This window comes from Musa acuminata, chromosome BXJ2-7 (assembly GCF_036884655.1).
Source record: "Musa acuminata AAA Group cultivar baxijiao chromosome BXJ2-7, Cavendish_Baxijiao_AAA, whole genome shotgun sequence".
NCBI classification, from domain to species: Eukaryota; Viridiplantae; Streptophyta; class Magnoliopsida; order Zingiberales; family Musaceae; genus Musa; species Musa acuminata.
Window position 1 is genome coordinate 6,843,671 of NC_088344.1, and position 24,069 is coordinate 6,867,739.

The 24,069-nt window shown below is 37.6% G+C and overlaps 2 protein-coding genes across 5 annotated transcripts; both read right to left on the reverse strand.

Moving 5' to 3' along the window:
- Window positions 1-4,064: 4,064 nt before the first annotated feature.
- Window positions 4,065-5,349, reverse strand: LOC135582688 (putative GATA transcription factor 22). 2 transcript variants are annotated; one of them, XR_010488272.1, is made up of 4 exons: window positions 5,092-5,349; window positions 4,766-4,981; window positions 4,298-4,692; window positions 4,065-4,198 (listed from the first exon to the last, which is right to left on the reverse strand). XR_010488272.1 is itself a non-coding variant. In XM_065115271.1 (3 exons), exons 1-3 carry the CDS (start codon window positions 5,290-5,292, stop codon window positions 4,420-4,422), a joined length of 690 nt encoding a protein of 229 aa, XP_064971343.1. In that variant the 5' UTR covers window positions 5,293-5,349; the 3' UTR covers window positions 4,256-4,419. The 2 variants fall into 2 exon arrangements, 1 of the variants encoding a protein (XP_064971343.1); XM_065115271.1 differs by lacking the exon at window positions 4,065-4,198 and having other exon boundaries at window positions 4,256-4,692.
- A 1,704-nt stretch (window positions 5,350-7,053) lies between these two features.
- Window positions 7,054-23,312, reverse strand: LOC103991214 (probable serine/threonine-protein kinase SIS8). Of its 3 annotated transcripts, XM_009410577.3 has the most exons (13): window positions 22,745-23,309; window positions 21,575-22,015; window positions 20,581-20,684; window positions 15,502-16,697; window positions 14,664-14,704; window positions 13,757-13,825; window positions 13,543-13,643; window positions 11,119-11,197; window positions 10,939-11,037; window positions 9,593-9,661; window positions 8,656-8,705; window positions 8,381-8,557; window positions 7,054-7,657 (listed from the first exon to the last, which is right to left on the reverse strand). In XM_009410577.3, exons 1-13 carry the CDS (start codon window positions 23,243-23,245, stop codon window positions 7,579-7,581), a joined length of 3,006 nt encoding a protein of 1,001 aa, XP_009408852.2. In that variant the 5' UTR covers window positions 23,246-23,309; the 3' UTR covers window positions 7,054-7,578. The 3 variants fall into 3 exon arrangements, 1 of the variants encoding a protein (XP_009408852.2); XR_672191.2 differs by lacking the exons at window positions 7,054-7,657; window positions 8,381-8,557 and adding an exon at window positions 10,515-10,601 and having other exon boundaries at window positions 22,745-23,312; XR_010488531.1 differs by lacking the exons at window positions 7,054-7,657; window positions 8,381-8,557 and adding an exon at window positions 10,500-10,601 and having other exon boundaries at window positions 22,745-23,312.
- Between the last annotated feature and the right edge of the window lie 757 nt (window positions 23,313-24,069).

The following is a 24,069-nucleotide window of genomic DNA, read 5'->3' on the forward strand; positions in this document are numbered from 1 at the left end:
GCCTATAAGGCTTCATGGGGCAGTTATTCCGTTAGTTTCCCAGTCGTTTGTCATCTTTTGTTTTTTTAATAATGAACGAACGTAAATTTAAATTGATATATTTTGAAAAGTCTTAAGGTAAAAATTGAAGATTTATCATAGTTTATTTTGAAATATATAGAAACATCATTAATTTTCATTCGAAATCACTTATTTTTTCTGAAAAAAGTTGATTGCCTTTCGCAGTTCAAGGATTGTTTAGTATACCCAAATTTCTCAAAGTTCAATCAACGGCAAGTCTTTTTGACATCTGATTAATCAAGAGGCGAGGTAGCGACAGCTCGCAGAGAGAGAGAGAGAGAGAGAGAGACGTGTAGTAGAATGGAGGCACTGCGAGGTGATTTGTATGGGGGCGCGTGGCTTAAGCAAACAAGGCTTTGAAGTCTGGGAGGAGGACTATTGGATAGAGATCGATTAAACTATTTCCTCATCATGAGTGTTAATGTTTAGGATGACGAAGAAGGAAACCATGGTGAGTGCCTTACTGTCGGACACCTTCGCGGCCTTACGCATGTGCTCCTCTCAGACAACGAGCGATCGATGTTCTCCAAGTCAAAAAGTCTGCCCTTTGCGTGGTCGTTGTCGCCATGTCCTCCTTCATGTGGTCCTATTACCAGTGACCTTTTCACTCTCGCCTCCTCCTCCTTTGAGCAACCTGTCATCTCTCTCTCTCTCTCTCTCTCTCTCTCTCTCTCTCTCTCTCGCCTTCGTGCCATCTATGACGAGCACGAAAAGTCCTCCATTTTTTTATCTTCCTCCTTCGACGGTAGATCCTTAAGGTATTCCTTTGCCCAATTGACGTCTGTGATTATTTGCATTGTGAGTTGTGTTGTGGGTGATTTCACTCTAAAATGTTTCGATAATTTAATCGTATCATGACATGACATGAATTTTCATAGAGAGATAGTAAATAATAGATTCATACCTGTTCTCTGAATTACTGTTGGAGTTGGAACTTTCTCCTAATACTCCACAAATGCACTGTATCATGTATGTATGTGCCACGAGACGATTAGTGGTAGTGCCTCGACCATATGTCATGTTCAATATTTTCTAGGTTTTATCCCCTTAAAATATATGAATTCCAAATAGGAGATTTTGGAGTGTCATGCTAGTGAAATAATCAAATTCTCTGTTAACATATCAGAGAGAAGCCAAAATTAACAAACAAAAAAAAAGTATAAATAGTAAAAAAAAAAGAAAACTAAGGATATTCAAGGATCTGTAGCGACCATAATACATTCCAAGTGAATAGAAAATTACTATGACAGTATGTTGGTAAGCAACGTACAACTGTTAGGATCCTAGTAAATAAATGTGGTATTGGCTAACACCGAATTCAACGAGATGCAAAAGTAATAGAGTAATAAATGGATAATAGCTTTAGGAGAGTAATAGAAGTTGAAATTGATTCCGTTAAGATCCCCATGATGATAGTCGGTAGTTATCTCTGAGTCAACGTGACAATTCGAGATCAGCATAGTGTACTCGCTTGGTATGAATTCAAAGGGACGCAAAAGGCTCCGCGATGATGTGTGGTCGTACAAAATGATGTCACGTGACATATATAAATATCAACCCCCTGACTAGCACAGAGGATAGAACCTTAGATATTCAAAATACTCTTAGACTCACTTGATACTGACTTAAGTTTCGGAGGGATCGAATCGAAAATTCCCCTCCCGACGTTGACCTTCTATGCAGGAAGGTAATGCCGAAGTAAAAATCTAAGTCCCACCTCAAGTCGACCGTGGAAACGTCAACCCTGACCCAACCTTATCTTTCATCCGTATCTTGAATATCCACATGGACCCATCGCATGATCGGGATCGGACCAAACTACATCGACTCTAAGGACACGATGTGAAGACACCAACAAATGATGCGCTCCACCCTCCTCCATCGTAGCCAACACCAACACCAGCATCCCCCGTCCCTCTAAATGTAACTGATGTTGTTAAGTGAGTTGAATGTGCCTGACATGGCGTAAAATATAGAATTGCGCTTCTCTCATTTCCAAGAAAGCTACAAGAAGTGGTAGAAAGGGATAATACATAAGCCGATACGCACCCCTGCCTATTCCACTCCTTCGCATGGTGGGATAGACATGACAAGGTGGGATACATTATTCTATGCTCGCTGCAACTAGTGGAGGTTGTGTAATGTATTTAAGTTACATTGCAGATGCAACCTTGTAACTTGAGTTATGCCTTGTGGGAACACAATAATAATAATAATAATAATAATAATAATAATAGTAGTAGTAACCGGTGATGATGCAGTTTCCACTTGGGAAATGAAGCTGCTTTGGAGTTCCTTTTCTTTACCTTATGGTCTTCGTAAAGAGTTTTGTTCTCCAATTATATTTTCTTTTATTTAACTCTTTCTAATATTAATATTATGAAAAAATATTTTTGACATTCAAGTTAACTCGACGTGGTTCAGACTCGTGTGCATATGATTATCTAAGGTACATTTCAGATGAAAATATTGAACTCTCGAGAAGATTATTTGAGATGTCACATATACGAAGATCGAGGTCGAAGAAGATTTTCTGAATCGATCTCTCTAATATCCAAATTAATAACTCGAAGTAAATGAGAACAGTCGTAAATAGTAAAAAAAATGACTCCATAATTTTTATACCTAGTAGTTAAAGAACTATATATTCTATTGAATATTTTTTTAGGACAGTTTTTAACCGTCTTTAATAATCTCAATTTGACACCACACTGGCATCATATGGATGACTTATTGTTGCTGTCACATGTGGAGTATCAGAGTTCCAGATCAAGGTATTTATCAGAGTATCTGAGAATTATAGTCCAAATTATTTCCATGTTGGTAATATTGTTTCAAAGTTTGCTTGTCGAATTTGTACCCCTGCCGAGATCTCACCACCTGGTAATTATGTTTGGAGTTTTTTTCTCTACAATGCATTAATATTTTGCCTAATAATAAACTATTTGATGATTGAAATCGGCCTAATAATATTCAAAATTGAGTTTCAATTAGTGGTTTTGATTTCGGGTATCGGAACCCATCAATTTATGCTCAGTTATATGAGTATATTGTATATAAATATAATTTAGTGTATGTAATAGTTGCGACTTACGATTTTGTTATTGTTATTGTTTCTGATCCTATGGACAAATCTAAACAGGCCTAATAATAAACTATTTGAAGATTGAAATTGGCCTAATAATATTCAAAATTGAGTTTCAATTAGTGGTTTTGATTTCGGGTATCGGACCCCATTGGTTTATGCTCAGTTATATGAGTATATTGTATATAAATATAATTTAGTGTATGTAATAGTTGTGACTTACGATTTTGTTATTGTTATGGTTTCTGACCCTATTTTTGGTCTTAGGACAAATCTAAAAAGGCCTTATAATAAAGTATTTGATGATTGAAATTGGACTAATAATATTCAAAATTGAGTTTCAATTAGTGATTTTTATTTCGGGTATCGACCCCATCGATTTATGCTCAGCTATATGAGTATATTGTATATAAATATAATTTAGTGTATGTAATAGTTGTGACTTACGATTTTATTGTTGTTATTGTTTCTTACCCTATTTTTGGTATCAGCAGTAGGACAAATCTAAACAGACTCCTGAAGGAATCATATGCTACCACTTGATCAGATATCAGAGTTAGGCAGCCTTCTCCTCAAGAAAAATGAGAGTTTTACCTGCAGACACTATCTGCCACAAAAACATGATCAAATGAACAGCTAAGAGCACAGAGAAGACATGGATGAAGCCAAAGCCAAGAAAACCCCACCACTCAGTAACTTGTCAATGTCCAGATCGGCCACCCAAAACCATTTCTCCTCTTCCGTGCTTGTGTTGTTCTTTGTGATCGTCGTTTCTGAGTAGGCAATGCATTGCATCAAACACCATCAAGCATCATCTTTTTCGTTTGCCAACACCCAAAACACTTGCCCATTTGTTTCGACATGTTCATCTCTGATGGATTAATCCATTTGCACCGGCTGCAGCTCCGGACATGTGAGTAGAATGTTTTGGATCCTCAGCTCTTCGTCTCGCTCGGGAACAAAGCGTGAGGCACATCGGCCGTGAAGTTAGTATGTTGTTTAGTACGGACTGCAACTTGGTTTGGACATTATAGTTTGTCTTCTAGGGTTTCCCTGCGACAGGCAATATAATACATGCTCCATGGTTAACTTAGTTTAGTGGCCATACCCTCATCGTAACGAGCATTAGATTATATGTAGAACACCACTCACCACTAACATAAGGATTAAAGACATCTTACAATGCGCAAATGCTTAATGGACAGTGTTAAGTAGTAATCAACTCCGGATTAGGCCAACTAAGAGAACTCGAACAACACAAGAGAATGCAGTGCTCAACTCCGGATTAGGCCACAAGAGAGAGCCATCAACAATGTAGCCGCGTCTCTTTCATCCTGTGGGAACACCTCGTGGAGTGCAGCTGAGTTGGTGCCACGAAAGAGCAGCTTCCTCTTCTTAAACGGGACGCGACTGTCATGCATGTCTTGCTTCTTCTCTCTGTGTGTCCCGCTTGTGGCATCGGAGGGGATCACCCCACTGTTCATGGCAGCAGCTTCCATTGCCCGTCTCGCCTTCCGCTGTCGTATTCCACAAGCATTACAGAGGGACTGCAGAGCAAAGTAGAGGATGAAGCAAGGCTACCGTCGATGCATGGATCAGACATCATCAACAGTCGTATACCTTGGGGCCGTGAGGGCCGCTTCTCCACAGAGGAGTCTTCGTTGTGCTACAGTTAGAGCAGACTCTGACTTGCTCAGCTTGTATTTGGTCTCCTCTTGGTTTTCCACCTTCAGAACTCATCATCATCTTCTTCATGATCCCCATCTCATCCTCTTCTTCTGTAGTACATACCCAGTGATAGTTTAACTCACCGATCATCAACGAGTGATCCTTGGGCTACCACAGACGGAAGATGCGAAGATCATAAGCTATTGCACCGTAACCAGTGTCTCAAAGAAAGCTACACCATGACATGAACTCGATTCGATGCACAAGTAGTGCGTTACCTCTTGTTGCGGTAACTGTTTTGGGAGGGAGTCGTGTCCACCATCCGCTCCATGATCATGAGGGTCGTTGAAGAAAATGGGACATGAGAATGAAGAGGTCTCGTTTGCAGCTACTACTGTGAAGAGAGGGTGACTGGTTCGATCTTGATCTCCCTCCGACAGAGGGATATCAGCAGCGTGGTTCAAGTCGAATGGAGACATGGGAAGACAGAGAGAAGAGAGGAGAGGAGAGGAGGAGTAGGGTACCAAGGAGAAGACACTGGGCCAGAAGGCCTTTTATCGATGAAGAAGATGTTGATCAATCAAATGATGGAACAGTAAATTTTCCCGAGGGAGTCGCTTACTGGCATTCACGTGACCATGCCACATAGAGAGAGAATGATGCTCGATATAGACACATATGATAGAGAAATGAAGGATACATTGCAACCAAATACTAGAGTACTCCAAGACACCATGAACACAACTTGTGGAACCAATAAGATGAGATGAACACTCACCAGCAACTGATCGAAGACACAGAGGAGGTGATGGGCACGTAATTAATGCGAGAGTTGGCTAAGGGTTAGTACTTTGGGATTCACCTCTCACGTTCACAGAGCAGAAAGAGTGACCACATCTCATCTTGTCCATTTACTCCCACTGTTGTTCTTGGTCCTGTGAGAAGTGGTAATCATTGAAGGACACATCTCTTCATTGACATCATATGCTTCCAATTGGCATAAACCAAAAGAAAGATCTAAATGAAGCTATGGTACTAGAAACTTCACTGTTGGAATGGGCATTTTTTTTTGACTCATCTTGTGGCCTCGAAGTCACCATATCTCCAAACAATCAGACAAGAGGTACACTGTTCCGTCTGAGTTGTCAACCTGGAGGCATCTCCTGAATCAAGTTGAGATGTAAAAAGCCTATGCGAAGCTCATACCCAAATCGACTGATGAGTATGTCTATGCTTCAAGTTCGTTAAGCATCTTATCCTCATCATAATGCAGCTTTGGTTGGACAGACGGTATCATTGTAATTTTTTTTGACTGAGTTCGGATAAGTATATATCCTGCCTGCTTTAGAGAGAGAGAGAGAGAGAGAGAGAGAGAGAGAGAGAGAGAGAGAGAGAATTCACTGGCAGGACGTGGAAGGCGTAGAGCACAACCAAGAAAGTGTAGCTTTCGAGAGGGCATCTACAGTGGTCATGGTTTGAAGCTACAAGACACTGTAGACAGCATGCTACATGGACCTGTTCTCTCTCTAAAGAATCCCCAGACGATTTGGCCTTTCTTTATATGAGACTCTCCAAAGGATTCAGTTGATTGGCTTCCGAAGGGCCTCTGAGTGCGCGAATGATCATTCTTGGACTTCTCTAATGGCTCTTGGTGATGAGGATTATACTTCATTTAGTTTTTCGTATCCCAGAAAATGGAGAGAGAGAGAGAGAGAGGACAAGGGAATTTAGTTGGTTGATGTATACACATACATGGTGGATACCATACCTAGGAACCAGAATGTCGGCAACAACGTGAAGAGAGAGAGTACAAAGAGACAACCTGTTCTATCACAATGCTGACAACTTGTTTTGGTACATACCTCTCCCCCTTCTCAATCAGATCGAGTAGGGTTCAGATCTCTCACTCTCTTTCTTACGCGCGCACACGTACGCACGTCCTCACCAATTATTGTGGGTGGATCGTTCATATTCAAAATCACATTGGAGAATCAATCATTTCGATGCTAGATAGGATTGCATGACATGGTTAAGATAGGATTCGTTTTTCTTTTTCCTCTCAACTTTCTACTATCTATTTTTCAAATATTACGGTGACAGGATCGTGGAAAGGGAAGAGAAAAGGGCCATATAATCCAATTGGGATCCCCACATAAGCTAATATTTTTTCAAACATTAACTGACGTGAAACATTATACAGTTAAAGAATTGGAAAAAAGGGATACAACGATACACAAAGGTAAGGATGAACACGAGAAACTAACATTTTATTGAGACTGTAAACAGGGGGTCTGCGACTTGTGCATCCCTTCAATTTTTTCTGTTTTTCCTCTCTTTCCTGTACCTTTTTTTTTTCCACAACAACAATAGTTACAACTTTGAGCTGATGTGTACAGTTTCAATCAGTTTCAGATTCGACTTGTGAATCCAAAACAAAATGACAGAATTATGTGCTACAGTGATATAAGCACCACATCAATATACGAGTTTGAACTAATACCAATCTTAACTCTTTAAGCTGCACTTCGCACAGCTTCAGGACTTGGATCACATGCCTCTAGCCAAAACCTTTTTGTCGACAGATCTCTTGGGAAACTATAATTTGAACTGATCTAGAGAACACATTTATCTGTTACGATAAGGGTATATTTTGCAACAAGGAGTTGTGCCTTTCGCTGTTCCAGCCCGAACACATTCTTAATTTACATGGCTCGCGATGTCTTCAGCCGGTAGCTACACATGTTATTGGGCAACATGTAAAGCCATCAATTTGCAACCACCAACTTTTGCAGCTGCCTAAGAGGTAACAAAAGCTGTGCAAAAGACGGACGTTTATTCGGCTCACTGCATGATCAACCAACAGCATTAGAGTAATATTTATTAACTATGAATTTCAACCAGCGAATTAATTTTGAAACCAACATTTATTGTTTCCAATAGTATAGGCACAAAGAATGATCTAAAAATGTTAATTTCTATACAATTGCCACTCTAGTTAAAGTGGCATCACCTTAAAAAGTCAGTTCAAATATAGACATAATCCAAAGTTGCAGACACCAGGAAATTATAATTTGGTATCACTAGACCCACTTAGGGCGGCCAAATGGATCAGATGCAACTCTAACCTCCTCATTCACAACCCGATCATTAACTCAAGTTGGGTTGAGTCAGGGCTGATCCAAAATGCAACCCCAGCCTTTTCTTCATCACTTAACCAAGTCCAACCCGATCTATTGTATATTTGAACATCATTTTTTCTAGCTACATAGGCCCCGAACAACTCAACTCAACCCATGACTGACCTGACCTAAGGAAGCTGATTGTGGTCGAAAACCCTAAACCTGGCCTCTGGTTCTGTGATAACCATTAACCAGCCTGAGTAACATTCCAGGGCCAAAGTTCTTCAAAAATAGATCATTTTTACTAATTAACATTCCTTTTTCCTCTGATCTAACAACTTTGCAATTTGGAAAAAGTAAATTTGCTAATTCACAAATGCAAACGGCTGTGGTACAAGAGGTTAGTAGAAGCTACCATGCTGCTATTAATGCGAGCCAGAGTGCTTACCTTTCCCAACAATCAGTTATTATTTGTGCAACCACTGGATCAACCTCTTTAGGTATGTCAAGACGTCTGTTCTGGAACCCCACAGCTCCAACTACTTGCATTGAGTTCATCCCACCCCATGGCTTGCGCAAAGTAGCTAATTCCCACAATATGACACCAAAGCTGTAAACATCACATCTGAGACACATAGAAGCTTCTTATTACCAAGAGTCAAAAAAATTTAAACATAGAAACTTCTCCAGAGTCAAAAAAATTTATCCAAATGTCAAACTTACTTCTCGTTTGATGGTTCATTTCGTAAGACCTCCGGTGCCATCCACTCTGGCTGCAGGAGTGAATAATCAGATGGTACATCATAACAAAAAATTGACAACATACTGATTCTAAGAAAAACATGATGTTTTTCCACACAGAATCTTTTATTAAAATTAAAATTTAAACAACAAAAAGATAGCAATTTTTTAATATACAATGATAATAAGAACCAACACTTTTATGAAATTATTGCAAAATATAAATACCAGAGAGTACTTGATGTCAGAGGCTGAAATGATGTAAAAGGATCATGAAAATAACATTTGAGAATTTGATTACAAGTATCAAGCCTGGACAATGATGTGAGAACAAAGACAAGTTGCTCAATAATATCACTAAACCATTGGCAATTTATGAGCATCCTCTACAGTCACAGACAGAAAAATGAACATGAGGAAGGGCTGAAAACCAGTAAATGTTGGATGAATCACTTTTGAATCATGCCATAGAACATGTTTAGTTTTTACTATGTAAACTAAATATCTTCTGGACTTTTACCTTCGGTAGTCCTTTATTAGAACAAGTGTGTCAGATTCAGATCATATCTACCTAGAATACCAATCCAATGTTCTTATGGATTTAGACAAGGAATCCATACCCAATAACTTGAGAGTTATTTATAAACATCAACAGACGTAATCCTAAATCCTGACCTGATCCAAAAAGGTAAATGAATCTGAAGATACCTAAGCAACAATTTAGGTCAGGTTTTAGGTTATCGGTCCACGTTAACATTCCTACTTGAAATCAAAAGTACATAACTTGTACAAAAGCCTTAAATTCAGTATTCATGATCTAAGGGTAAATTGGCGAAAGTAAATTATTTTCGGTGAAGTTAACAAATCGGTAAAATATATGACCAAAAAAATGCTTAATGCAATGGAATAAGAAATGTACTGTTCCAGATGTTGACTTCGATGACAAGAAGGTGTGATGCTTCAGCCTTGACAAGCCAAAATCACAGACCTGAGACAATCAAATGCAAAGTATATTTTTCAGATACAAGTGTAGAACAAAATCAATGGACACCATATCATTTGCATCATTTATAAAACACAAAACAGCATTATTGAAATCACAACCATCTAGTACATCCATCATTGTTTGCTTTTAACTGTATGTAGCTAAGAGTCTAAGAGCATACTTGTTTAGATATTCTGATAGCAAAAAGAGACACCAACAATTAGCATATATAGTATGAATCACAATGTAAGAACCAAAAAGGTCAACAGAGGTTTACACTATTAACTTGTTTGGAAAACAACTACCGTTTCAAAGTGGAGAATTAACTGCATCATTTTATTACAAATATTAGTTTGCTTTCACGATAGAAGTACCAGAATTACACCATCCAAAATAGATTTTCTCAAATCATTCTTTAATAACAGCAACTAAATGATTAACATGCTAAATTCCTGTTTCAAGCACTGATAATAGTTCTACTGATTCTTGGATTATATATCTACACATGAACATCTTAGAAATGCCACTTGATATTCAAACTTATGCAACTGGTCCTCAAGCAATATAACAGTCTGCCAAATTAAACAAGAATTCTATAAAACTCACCATAGCGATTGGAGTTAGACAGGTAACCACTTAAACAAAATGGTCAGAGTTTGACATCTTAGTCATCATGATGAACCTACCACCATAAGCAACTATGATTTTGATGCATAACAACTGGATCAAACCTACTGACCTAGTCAAAGCAGAATTTCCTATAGAAATTGAATATGTAGCATATTATACATTAGATAAGTCAGACGGCATGATCAGCCAAGAAGATCATTGATGAGCTTACAGTAAAGTATTATACTTAGGTCATTCAGAATAAAAGAGATCCCAGACACCATTCTCCATTGCAACTTGGACACATGATTCTCACCAAACCCCACCAAAAGATCTGAAAATTCAGAGTTAGAAAAACAGGTAATGACAATTCTTGGAGACATGTATGTAACAAGAGTCCGCATCATGTGCTGAAAAGTGAAATAGAAACATTTGCTGTCAACTCTCCATCTGGAAAATGAACTTTTGTACTATAAAAAATAATTTGTGTTTCTCCTTAAATGCAACTAGGAACATATTGTGTAGCTCAACAAAACAATCATCACACATTCCACAAGCAACAATGTTCATTAGCATTCGGCTATTCAGTAGAGGAATAACACCAGATGTCCATATTAGCAATCTGTCAAACTTCACAAAAAGTATTGTAATAATTAAATCTGAGAGAGTACCTTGACCACCCAACTCTTATCAACAAGAAGATTTGGAGACTTCAGATCCCGATGCACAATAGTTGGATGACTAGCGTGCAAGTAGTTCATCCCTTTGGCCTGTCAATACGATCCAGGTTGAACTGAAGGTGGATAAATCATGCATAACCAGATAAAGATCACAAATAAATAAACTAGTACCACATCCAATGCCATCTTTAGTCGTCGTTTTTCATCAAGTTGAACATTAGGGCGATGCAACAATCTATATAAACTTCCCCTGTGAAAAGAAGAAAGTATTTTGCAATAATTTAAAGTACGATGTTAGATTCAATGTGGTTACATGACTAATGGACATAGTATCAAAAAAACCTTTTTTTTCTTTCTTCTGCTTTGTGAAGCCAGATAATTCAAATTAGGATCAAACAAACTAAACTGAGCAATCAAGTGTTTATCATGTGGACTTCTGCCAGAATTGTTGCTACTTTAGTAAAAATGTCAACATGCTACTAGCTTCTCATTTAAATTACACTATAATGCGCTTTACAAGTGATCGAAAACTTGGCATAAATTGTTGGTAGTAGGTCACTAAATAAATGCAGGATCAACCCTTATTGCTATGAAGTCAACATATGTCATGATCCCAAGACCAATATATGAAAACCAGTTGGACCACACTGGTAAGCAAGGATTGCAATCTCATACCAGTGTACTATACTAGTCCCTAGCCAGACTGGTACGTAACGACCATTACACAACATGGGACACTGGTGTGTGCTGAGAAGGACAAGAGGTGGCAGTGGAGGAAGAGGAAGGAGGAGGAGGAAGGAAAAATAGGAAGAAGGAAGAAGATGAGGTAATGAAGGAAGAATAGGAAGGAGAGGAGGTGGTGGAGGAAGAGAAGAAAAGGTGCAAGACTAATGACAGTAGTGATGACAGTGGGCAATGGGGAGGTAGGCGGCGGCTAACTATGCGCATCGAGGCTCTTGTGATTAGGGATGGAAGGCATGAAATTATTTTCTATATGGCCGGATCAGACCGCCATAAATGGGTCAGGTGCACATATTGATTCACACCTGGACTGATACTTACGACTGATATGTATCGGTCCAAGTGAAAAGAAATTCCATGCTGGTAAGCAAGGTATGTCATCTTAAACTGACCAGGCATATTGATTCTTATCCGCAGCAATACGTACTGAAGACTCGAATATGAAGAATATAAAGGAGTAGAAGGAAGAAATGGTGATGGAGAAAGAGGAGGAAGGAGGAAAAGAAATGAAGAAGAGAAAGGAAGAAAAGGAGGCAATGGACGAAGAGGAGGAAGAAGAAGGAAAAATGAAGAGGATGAAAGAAGAGGAGGCGATGGTGGAAGAGGAGAGAGAAGAGGAAGGAGGAAGAGGAAGGAAGAAGAGAAAGCTTACCCTAAATTGGAAGTGCACAACCGGTGGTGGATGGCAACAGTAGGCTTTGCAAGTATGGTGAATGATCATGAGCCCTAAACCAGCAGTGTTAAATAGGTTTATTTTAATGTCAGAATAGACCGCCCAAAAAGGGTGCAGTCCACATTCCGATTCACGGACCGACAGGTACCACTAGTTTTATACTGGTCTGAGCGAAATGGCAGTCTATTCTGGTAAGTCACATTTCTTTTATTCTCTCAATTCATTCTTGGTTATATTGGGCTAGTAGTACCATACCGGCAGGGGTCACTAAAGAAGAGGTCAGGGAAGACATCCTAACATCAATCAAAACCGTTGGATGTCAGGTTTCCATTTTACATAAGTTCTCTGTTCTGTTTCCTTTAGTTTCCGAGCATTCTGAAGTTTCATGTCGTGCCGTGAGACATAACATGTCAGCCATTGACTAAAACAGGGAGTTTTGGCAGAAATACCTGAATGGCATGCTGGAGTACTGGACCAATAACATGATGACTATTTGTCCAGCACCTTGCAAAAATGGCCTTTACAATTTGTCAAAAAAATATAATAATAAGATTGACCCGAGTTAATTGTTGTAGACCACAAATTCATATCAATCCAACTTCATTCTTTGTCTATCGGATTAATTGGTTGATATTTGATAATAATACCAAAACGGTCATATTGGATCTTTCTAGAAAGCAAAAGCATGCCTAAGTGATATACCTCAGGTACACCAAGATAGAATACTTCTAGTTGGCCAATGTGAAAATTCTGAAGAGGATTCTGGGCTAAGCTCCCAACTAACATGAGAAATGTTGGACCGGTACATAGTACTAGATCAAACTACTACAAAAAGGTTAGAATTGAACATTTTCAGTCACATGATATGACCAACTATGTATACATACATGTGTGTATACATGTATATACGTATACACACACACACAAACATATATATATATATACATATATACATATATATATACATACATATATACATATATATATACATACATATATACATATATATATACATACATATATACATACATATATACATACATATATACATATATATATACATACATATATACACATATATATATATATATTTATATATATATATATACATACATATATAGATATATATACATACATATATATATTACATAGGACAAGTAGAAAAAGTATGTTGAACAAACCTTGGAAGAAACTCTGTTAGTATTGACAAATTTGGAGGACGGGTCACTGCTCCCATGAAAAGAACAACATTGGGATGTCGTAGCCTTGACATGATTTTGACCTACACCCATAAACTCATTACAAATTAATTTGAAGTTAAAAAACAATAGCAAACTCCAGGTTTCATTATTAAAAATGTAAGAATGTAACATGTTGAATTCATCTAAAGCTTACTTCATATCTAAATTGCTCCAGAGCATCACCAGAGAGATCCTGATCCAAAAATTTCTTCACGGCAACTTCCTGGAAAGATGACCATGTTGCATAAAAAAGATCAAGAATTGAAATAGACAATTCTCAAGCAATCATCCAACTAGACAAATAAATCAAGCAACCATCAATTAATTCCACCACCATCCTTAAATCTCCAAGATCTTCAAAAACTCCAAGTTGTATTTTATTGAAGTCTAGAAGTTTACAGGTTCATTGATAAAATAAGAACAAAAAATTGACAATCTAGTATTACATTTAACTACCATTATCATAAAAATGGTTTAAAAAGGTTCGTCAAAATGCTAAAACAAAATAATTTGCAGTCAATTCCCTAAAAGAATTCAATAGATTTCCTTTTTAAAATTAACTAGAATTGACTATTAAGTTCTTTTAATTTAATGAAAGACAGCTTTCACATAAAATAAGTTTACAGTTTAAATGGAACGAGACAAGGGTATTTGACCTCCCATAAATTATGGTGTCCAAAAATGGAATTGCATCTCCAATCCCTCTCAGGTGGACTTGCAAATCCTTCCTCACTACCAGAGTAAATTCACCATTAACCATTTTTATTTCTTGTTAAAATCTTAATTATTGCAAAATCTGATTAGAAACTTGAAAATCCCTAGAATAAATATTTAGACAGCGATATAAGGACTATATGCATCTATAACCACACTAAAAAATTAATAACTCATGATGAACATTCGTACCAGTCAAGGAAAAAAAATTATTTTTTTGTTATGATAAAATGTAAGCATCATCACTTCAATGCATTTATCTATCTGCTTTAACAAGATAAGGATATAGCAGATTTTTTTCAGAAAACAATAGAATTACGAAAATAAATTACAAGATTATAGCTTACAGTGCCGTTCCAGTCTGCACGATAGACTTCCCCATACGAACCTGCAACATAAGAAGTTCTACTATGATAAGAATTTCTAATAAGAAGTGTCAATAAATAACTACTGGCCGATGGATGTAGTTTATGTTTGACTTCTAGGACTATGCATTGAGAAACCGAGCTTAAATATTGTTTCCAGATTAGACTTCCCGTGTAATAGTCCCTCAAAGAAATGAAGGCATGAGTTTCATATTTTAAAAACTCAGCAGAAAACTAGAAAGTGGAAAAAAAGGTAACAGTCACAAATGAAAAACAATAGATTAAAAAGCAGAAAGGAGGAGAAAGAAAATGCTGATAAGAGCCAAAAGCATGAACCAAATGCTAGTTAAGCCCCTGAAAACATTATTGTGGAAAATGCAGACCGAAACTCTTTGAAACAATAGCAGAACTGTGCAAATCTTGGAAAGCTTCCTATGATCACTGATAATGGTTCATGCAAGTCAATCATAAAGGTGACTGTGCAATAAAAATTCATCTTCTCAAGTTAATTTTGAAAATGTCAATTAAGCTCATACAAGAACTAGACAACCATTTGGCAAGTTGGAAAACCAAACTGATTAATGTTGTAACTGACATCTTAAAGAAGTGGCAAAGTGGATACTCTGAGCTACAAGCTTGCAGGCTGAATATGCAAAATTTTCTTTCAGAAAGAACAATAAAAGAAAGATTTAAAGAAAAAGCATCATAAAAAAGTTTGTGAAACTTAAAAATTTGAAGTTTCAGTGGATTTATCATCCAAAAACAGATAAAGTTCATTAGATTAACAAATTGAATAACCTGCTTCATTTAAAATACCTACCTAGACCAATTCTCTCTCCAATCCGAAGATCTTCCCACGGTATCTCCCATTCGGCAACTGCATCTAGTATTTTACTTGTTTGTTCATTGTCAGAAGTACATAAGCCATGCAGATTAGTTTGATAGAGTTTTCCAGTAGAATCTATTGCACTCTCTTGAAAATCTTCAGAAGGAATATCCCCATGTCCATCAAAATTAAAGGTTCTTCCTGAATTTTCCTGAGAAATATGTGCAACTGATGATCCAAGAATACTTGCACAACCTTTACGGCTGGACTCAGCTTGACATGGCATAGAATATGCATTCAATTGTTTCATGCATGAAGATCTTGACATGACTGCACTATCAAGAACTGGACCAATGAATTTACCAAAAGAATCATCAATACTTCCATCCACCTGAGCATCAGGTAAGACTAACCACTCATTTGTTTTTTCTATAGGTGAACACATGCTTTCATCAATATTTTGTATTGAATCTTCATCAAGATGTTGATTCTTTTTTCCATTATCAGCATTCATTGGGCATTCTGCTTCCATTGAGGGTGAAACAGAAGGATCAAATTTTGAAGTCAAACAGATCCCAGGTAACTCTGGCTCAATTCTTCCTTCTTTTGCCTCCTTGCAATCGCTTTGGCTATGGCCCTGTTCTATTGAATTTGGTGGACTTAAATCAAAAAACAAATCTAGCGGAGGTGATGCACCACTTTCTAACAAAACTGCACGCAATTTCTGAGCAAACTCAGGGTTCTTTGCTGCAGTGACAACATATTTGGAAACATCATTAACTTTCATCTGTTGAGAAGAGGAAATAACTTCTTTAGGTTTTATTGTGTCCGCTTGTGGCCTAATAGGCAGAGGGCAGAGCTTACCATGTTCATCTTCACATCTTACAATTTCATTGTTCTCAGCATTATTTACATCAATATCTTCTGTTTCAGCAACCAAGCTTGAACTTTCTTCTAGCTGCAGTCCAAGTTGTCCTGACAATAAGCTGTTATCAGAACTTCCTTCTAATAAATCAGTTTTCCTCTCAATCTGGCAACTAGCTTTATCAAGAGCTATGCATAAATCCTTGACAGTCTGTTCAATCGTCTCCGAGCCCAGCAAAAAGTTTCCAGAACTTTCAAGATGAATGCTGGGATTCTCAGTAGGAATTAATGTGCCCGGTGCTCCCATAAGATCCACTATGTATTCACTGTTACAGATGAAAAGATGTATTAATTTTATTTCAAATTATATACTTTCGTAACTCTTTTTTTAAATGTCCACAATCTGGTTGTACGGATTCAACAATTATTGTTGATTACAAAAATAACGACTACAAAAACTTTGCAGCTTGCTGAGAACAAAATCAATTCTGTCATACAAGAAACAACACAAGCTCAAAACGGAAAGGGAGATGTTAGAAATTCACATCTTCAGACTAATTATTACAGGAAGAGTTACAACATGATTAATGAAGGTAAAATAAATCATCATCATCGAAGTATCCAAGACTGCACCCATCAAAATGGGGTCTGCTGTGATAAGATCCGAGGTGCCATTGAAGGTGCTAACAAGTATCAGTGGAAAAGCCAAATCATGCATAAGAAGTACATACAGTGAAGCCACACTAATGAAAGAAAGCATTCCACAAGCTTAAATTTTTGCGTAACATCCAGAAACCAAAGTCTCATAATGATTAACCACCACAGTATTTTGTCACATAGACGAAACCAATGGAATTCGCCTATGGAATTAAACTCCACAATATTTTATTTCAAACAACCAAGATCCACATTAACAGGTAAAGCACTTGGTCGGACAACCAAATCCAAACTACTACAGAGATATAATGATTTTAAATCCAACAATAAAAACTCTTTAACTCATCCTCCAATGTCATTAGACTAGAATTTTTGCCAAGTTTTGCTTTCCTCAAAAAGTGATTATCATAGTTTTAGTCTAACAGTCATAGGATTAGTGATCAAAAAAATCATCAGAGCAATGAAGGCTTCTAAACTAATTCATCGTAATTGCATGTTAAAACCATGAAAAGTGATAGTCACTTGAATCTTAGACAGAAATACAACTATGGAAAGTGATGTTGTAAAGGAGAAAAAAATGGAAGCAGAAAACTGATCTCATGCCCCATCGAGAACACAAGTTCTCTTAATAACTTGATTTGATGGAGAACAGAAATTATTTTAATAACATCATATATTATTTGAAAAATCGAACAAAAAAAAAACTCAAATTAAATTTTAGTTTAATTTTTTTCATGTAGCACAACTTTATTTGACAACAAGAAGATGTAGATTCTTCCTTACCTCCTGCATATCTGTCGACTTTGAAGTTGTTAAAGAACCTGCTGATTTTTATTTTGGATATAGTGAAGACTTAATATTCTTTTTTAATACAACTGCAATACGCAAACATTCTTATTTTCTTATCTACATTATCAACAATAAGTTGCAGATCCGACTTACTATCTTGCCTAACCAATATTCTTATAAAGTCCTATGTAGACGTGTCAAAGCCACCATTAATGGGTCTTTCCTTGACCACCCTTAACTTAGACCAAGAGTCTAAATCTTGGCCAGGTAATAAAATTTGTCCTTGGGCAATCAGTTCAGTACAAGTACAATGGGCTATACTATGTGTCGACACATGACATGTGTACAGGTCCAATGAGAGGAGACATAGAAGGAGGTGGAAGAGGAAGGGTAGGAGGAGAAAGAGACAACAAAGAGGCAGAGAAAGAGGAACCAAAGTAGGAGGACGAGGAGGAACCAAAAGAAGAAAGAGAAATAGGAGACAGCAACACAACAAAAGAAGGAACAACAGCAGTCGCGACAAGGAGGCCAAAAATAGAAGAATGCCAAGGCGGTGTGATGGATTAGTTGGCCTAGTAACTTTAGGAGTTGTGTGAAAAATTGAAGAGTCATTTGCTCTGTCTAGGTGCTAACCTTGGGACTCTACTCCTGTATTAAGTGTACTTTTTTTCTTTTTAGCTGTAATAAATTGTCTTAAAGTTGTTAAGATCTCCTAGAAGTCACATTTTGGGAATCTGGAAGGCATACAAGTTCCCTACAAGGTTACTCTTAGGAATCATTACATATATTGATTGTACTAAGGCTTCTAAATCCCTATAAATATTGAGGCTTGTCAATAGATCAAACACTTCAAATCTGAATGAAAAAAACTTGCATTCTCTCTACTCTTCTAATCTCTTATTCTCCTCTCTAATCTCACTCCTTTCTTGCTTTCTTTCTATCTATTTCTCTCTTGGTGGCAGCAGGTGCAGAAGCTGAAAAGCAAAAGAAAGAGAGATGAGGGAACTACTGAAAGTTGCAAGCTTTCAACAATCAACAGTTGTTTTCAGCCACTAATATTTAAAAATTAAAAAATTATCTATTTCAATTCAGATCAGAACAAAATCAACCACTGCAAATGTAGATCCCTTGTCATACTGGTAAATACTTAGACATACTGAGTGATAAACCAGGTATAAAACCTTGAATTAAAGTACTAGTATTTATTCAACAAAAACTTTTCTCCATACTTTCTTTCTCGGGTAGCCACCCGTATCCATCTCAACGCTACCGAACATCCATAGCAACATCCTCATCTCAAAAATACATTTTAGATGTGCTAATTTCAAACTGTCCAGTGTTCTGGATTAGAAAGCATCATAGGCTCTGCAACCATCTGATAAAACATTCTTCTATATAAAGGGGAACACGATGCTTGTATTGTACTCTCAGTTTCAATCCACTTTAGTCATCATGCATTGTCTTACGTGAGCAATATCTTCTTCAGTCTTCCTTATTCAATAATATATACAAGATAATAACAACTTTTGCTTTTTGCATATTTGTCGATGCATATTGCAACTCACAACCAAGTTCCAAAACCAGAAGAAAGAATGATTCTGTTAGGTAGCTTGTAGTCAATAGAGAATTTTGCTAGATTTGACATGAAGGTGGATCCCTTTTTCTATCTAGCTACTCATGATGAAAAATCCATGACTATTCACTATGCTCTCTGAAAAAAGTAGCTTGTAATTGTCTAATGAGTCTATTTTTCTAATATTCTTCATTTAAGGACAGTACAAGCAGGTTCCCTCCAAATTACATTCGAAAGATTCTTTCACATAGCTATTCTAGCTACCAAACCAAGCACCAAACAAGGTTTTAATTTTATGTAAAATTTTCTCTCTCCAATACACAATGCCAAAACCAAATACAAATGCCTTCACAAAACATAGCTATGTCCTTCTCATGTTAACATTCCAATGATAATGTGACAATCTCCATAGCTGTCAGTTGATAATTATCTTCTGGTTAACAGTCTGAATCACTTTTATGAGGGATCTAACTCAACAAAACCATAGATGTTAAATACTAAAAAAATGCTATTGTGTCATGGTTGCTTGGAGGTTCAGTGCCAGAGACAAGATGAAGAAAATAATTAAATACTGTTACTAGATGGAAGCAATGGTTGTTTCACCTTGGTTATCTTTTTCTTACATGGAAATACAGATTCCAAGTAAAAAAACCACGCAATTTCTAGATTATTTAGTTAGAATATTTAATTGAAAACTAGACTACCCTAGCTCCATTAGAACACCAAAATGGTGAAGTTAAACAACACTAAGCAGCAGCAACAACGAGTACAATATAAGCCATAATTTCTGACTAAACTAGACTATGGCAGGAAGCAAACAACAATAATATCCAAAAACAAAAACAAAAAATATCAAGTTCAGTGAGTCTAGCTATTGGTAGGAAGCAAACAACAATAATATCCATATTTACAATTATATAAGCATCAATTGTTATATTCATAGAAATAATATCAAAAATTAACATTTCATGATAAAAAAAGCTTTTATATTAATAAAAATTTTGTGCTTAAATACTAGCATTGAGTTCACATATCTCAATATCAGAGTTTGTTTCAGGAATACGTATTCAAATATAAGTTGATGAGCAAGCGAAAACACCAACATAAGATAAGATTCATTAAATGCATTTAACGGAGATAAATAGCAAGCATAAATGCAGACTGAGGAAAAACAAGATAAAGAAATCCACCTATCATAATCAACTTTAATAAAGTTCACAGCTCCTTCATCTGTACCAGTATAGTAACTGCCTTTTACAAGTTTACATGGCAGGTTTATCCGATCAGCTAGAACCTGAAAAAGATTAAAAAAATAAAATATTCAACTCCATTTGTTTAACTGTAATTGAAATCAAACAAGGAAACAAGGAAGTAGTCTACCTAAGTTATTTCTATTGTTGAAGATTATACCGATGATCCTATTCCAAAAGTTAAAATGTAAGTAACAAAAGCTCAATGAACAAATTCAAAAGTAATCTCACAAATTGGAGAATTAGTCAATTTTGTGATTTGTTTTCATGATATTTAACCAATACACCATAATTGTAACAAATGTCTCCTTCCATTCTGGGTCAACCCCATGACAGTTACATGCATTCCTGGGGACAAAACTCAAAAGATAATTGTTGATTTAATACCCATCAAAGATAAAATACTATTAAAAAAAGATAAAATACTATTCCATCTTTTACATGACAATAATAGAACGAATAACGAAAACTATCATAAAAATATGACAAAATAACCTAAATCTCATATGAATTATCAAACGCCTAGCATCACAAAGAAAGCTTCTAGATGTCCACCAACCTAACACAAGAACATGCTGTTTGTGAGTGTTGTTGGGGGGTGTCATCGGGGGGCCGGGGGGGTGTGTGGGGTGGGATGATGAACTGACAGAGTGGGTGTCTGGGCTGTGTGAATGATGATGAACTAATGGAGTCTCTGCTTATGGATCATTAAAAGACCTTGCAATGAAAAGAAATAGTTGTACATCCATGTAAATCAGTCATTCAAAGTGAAGAACAATGCAATATGAGTGATACAGTTAAAAGTTACCATATTGTGCTAATATAGGTGAGATGGAAGTATGAAACAACACAAAGTACTTCATGCGCTTGATGTTCTAAAAATAAATTTAGTTGATCTGTCTAAACCAAAAGTGTAGTAAAAGTGTAAAACAACCTTAAAAAGTAAGGCCCTGTGGCGAGATAATCCAATCCCTAGTGAGCCAAGAGGAAGAACAATAGTGTTCAAAGAATTCCGCAATTCACAGCTCTTAAGAGTCCACCTTCTTAGCATATCAATAGCATCATCAACAGGACCACCCATATTACAAACAACAAGATCTGCAATCTTCTGGATCAACCCGCTGGCAAGCAAGCCATGCTCTTCTACTTTGCTTTCCAAAGCAATAGCGATGGCCCTCCTCTCGAGCTGTTGAAGTGCATGGTCAACTGTCTGATTCACTAGAATCACTTCATAATCAATTTCATCAGACACCGATATTGCCTGGAGATCCACCAGAGACGGTATTTTTTCTCCTACACCGGCATTTGAGATAATACCATATACATCATAAAAACCATCCATCAATTTCTCATCATAGTTCACAACATTGTAACTCTGCAACAGAACATACATGATCAAGAATTATCCATTAAATAAATTATGAAACATAACATGAGAAAAAGGAGAAAAAGATCCAGAACTCTTAAAGTTAAAATGAACAGCCAAAAAACTTCTTGAACATATAGCAGGGCATCACCAACAAAGGGCATCAAATAAAAAAAAAAAGGGAATATGACATGCATGAAACGATAAAAACAATATTAAGCTTCATATCCTAAAATAGCGAAACATACGCTTTCAGATAGGTGCTCCAAAACTTGGTTTACCAGCTTCCTAATTTTTCAAAAAAATTTGAGGAATAAATCCATGTCATACTAAGAGAACCAATATCAATTTTAAGCACCTCGAAGTCATATAGATAAAGCTTTAGAAGCACATGTTCTGAATTGAAGGTTAGCGCTGTGTGGAGGCCTCCTTCAAAATACTTACTACGGTCAACAAACTTGCTCAAAAAAAATCTCAGAGATAACTTTTGAACTATGCATTAGTCATATTCCTAGATTGTACTGCCTTTATACTGGCTTCAGAACATCTTATAATATCGGGAGTAAGAATTTACATTTTAAACCTTCTAAAAAATGTCTTCAATCATCAATTCGTGGTTCTCTCTGTAACATCTGACTAGTTAACTAGTGGAAAAGGGCGATTTAAACCATTAAAAACAAAAGATCAATGCCAGACCAAGAACCCTAAAAAGGAGAACCCTATGACGACTCGACTCACCCAATACCGGAGCGAGAGGAATTCCATTGAACGCTCATCCGCATCACTGACACCAATAGTGGCAGATGTGGCAGCTCCAACCCCTGGCGAGCACCCCAAGCTCATCCGCTTGGCTGCCTTGATTTGCACGGAATCAGGATCCTCTAGCCCGTCGGGATCCGAAGCACTGATCGCCAGCGCCAGCTGCACATGATATTCCTCCTCGAACAAACTGAAGTCCGATCCCGCCACAGCCGCCCCATCGCACCGCGATCCCCCGTCCCTGGGCTCCTCCGCCGCCGCCGCCGCCGCCACCGTGTCTTGAGCCCTCCCTCTCGAACTCGACGACGAAGAGGCGACCAACGAGGACTGGGCGGAGGAGGCGGGCGGCCGAGAGGGGTTCCTCCTCGGGTCACCACCAAGCCGCTGATGATGATGGTGGGGGTGGTCGTTGCCTCCTCCACCACCTCCGCCGCCGCCTCCGATGTGGAGCTTCCGTAGGAGATGCTTCATCCTCGACATTGACCATGAGACTCGAACCCCTCTTCTCTCTCTCTCTCTCTCTCTCTCTCTCTCTCTCTCTTCTCTTCCACTCTCTTCCACTCTCTCTATATATTTATTCCTTTGGATTATATTAATTAATAATTAATTAATTAAATAGCGAACTCTTATCTGGATCTAATCGCACCATAGCGATTTATCTACGATTAACCCTCGTCAAACTCGGTCATAATACCCCTCGAATATACCTGATTTTAAATGGAAAAAGAAGTGGAGCCCATGCGAGACTGACCTCTGGCCACAGCTTTCTCAAACCACACGACGAGTGGGTCGGGAGAACGTACGAAAAAAGAAAGCACGCGATTACGCTGCACGACACATGGTCGCTAGTGGAACAAAAGAAATCATTCCTTCCGCCTCTTTTGTTACCCACAGCGCATTCCAGCCCGTTATTGGAGGAGTCATGACTGGACCAAATAGGACCCAGTTTCATCCCCGAATAGCAAGAAAGGTATAAGTTTGTCTGATGTGAAAGAGTAGCAGACGCGGGCAGGGCAGATTCGCTGGAGATGAGTTGACGGCCCCCACTAAAAGGAAGGAGTTGTTCACACAGGGGAGAATGCATCCATCGGATGCAACTCTCGAGGGGATAATGACAAAGACTTGGACTTCGGGGCATCTCTCAAATTACGCCTCACTTGTAACGCGTACTTGCCCTGTGATTGGAGGCAGAAACGGGCCCACACAAATCAATCATGTGTTCCCAGGCTTTCCCAACCAATATAAAATCTGGGGAAATCTGACGCATGGAATTCTGTCATTATATAAATGATAACTAACTCATC

Coding starts and splice junctions, on each gene's coding strand:
- LOC135582688 (XM_065115271.1), bottom strand. CDS start 5,292: ATGTCTCCATTCGACTTGAACCACGCTGCTGATATCCCTCTGTCGGAG. Junction 4,982..5,091: donor AACAGTTACCGCAACAAGAG/GTAACGCACTAC, acceptor CGTCTGTGGTAG/CCCAAGGATCACTCGTTGAT. Junction 4,693..4,765: donor GCGGCCCTCACGGCCCCAAG/GTATACGACTGT, acceptor TTTGCTCTGCAG/TCCCTCTGTAATGCTTGTGG.
- LOC103991214 (XM_009410577.3), bottom strand. CDS start 23,245: ATGTCGAGGATGAAGCATCTCCTACGGAAGCTCCACATCGGAGGCGGC. Junction 16,698..20,580: donor ATTAAAGTTGATTATGATAG/GTGGATTTCTTT, acceptor CATCTGTAACAG/TGAATACATAGTGGATCTTA. Junction 9,662..10,938: donor ATAAGAGTTGGGTGGTCAAG/GTACTCTCTCAG, acceptor TGATTGTCTCAG/GTCTGTGATTTTGGCTTGTC.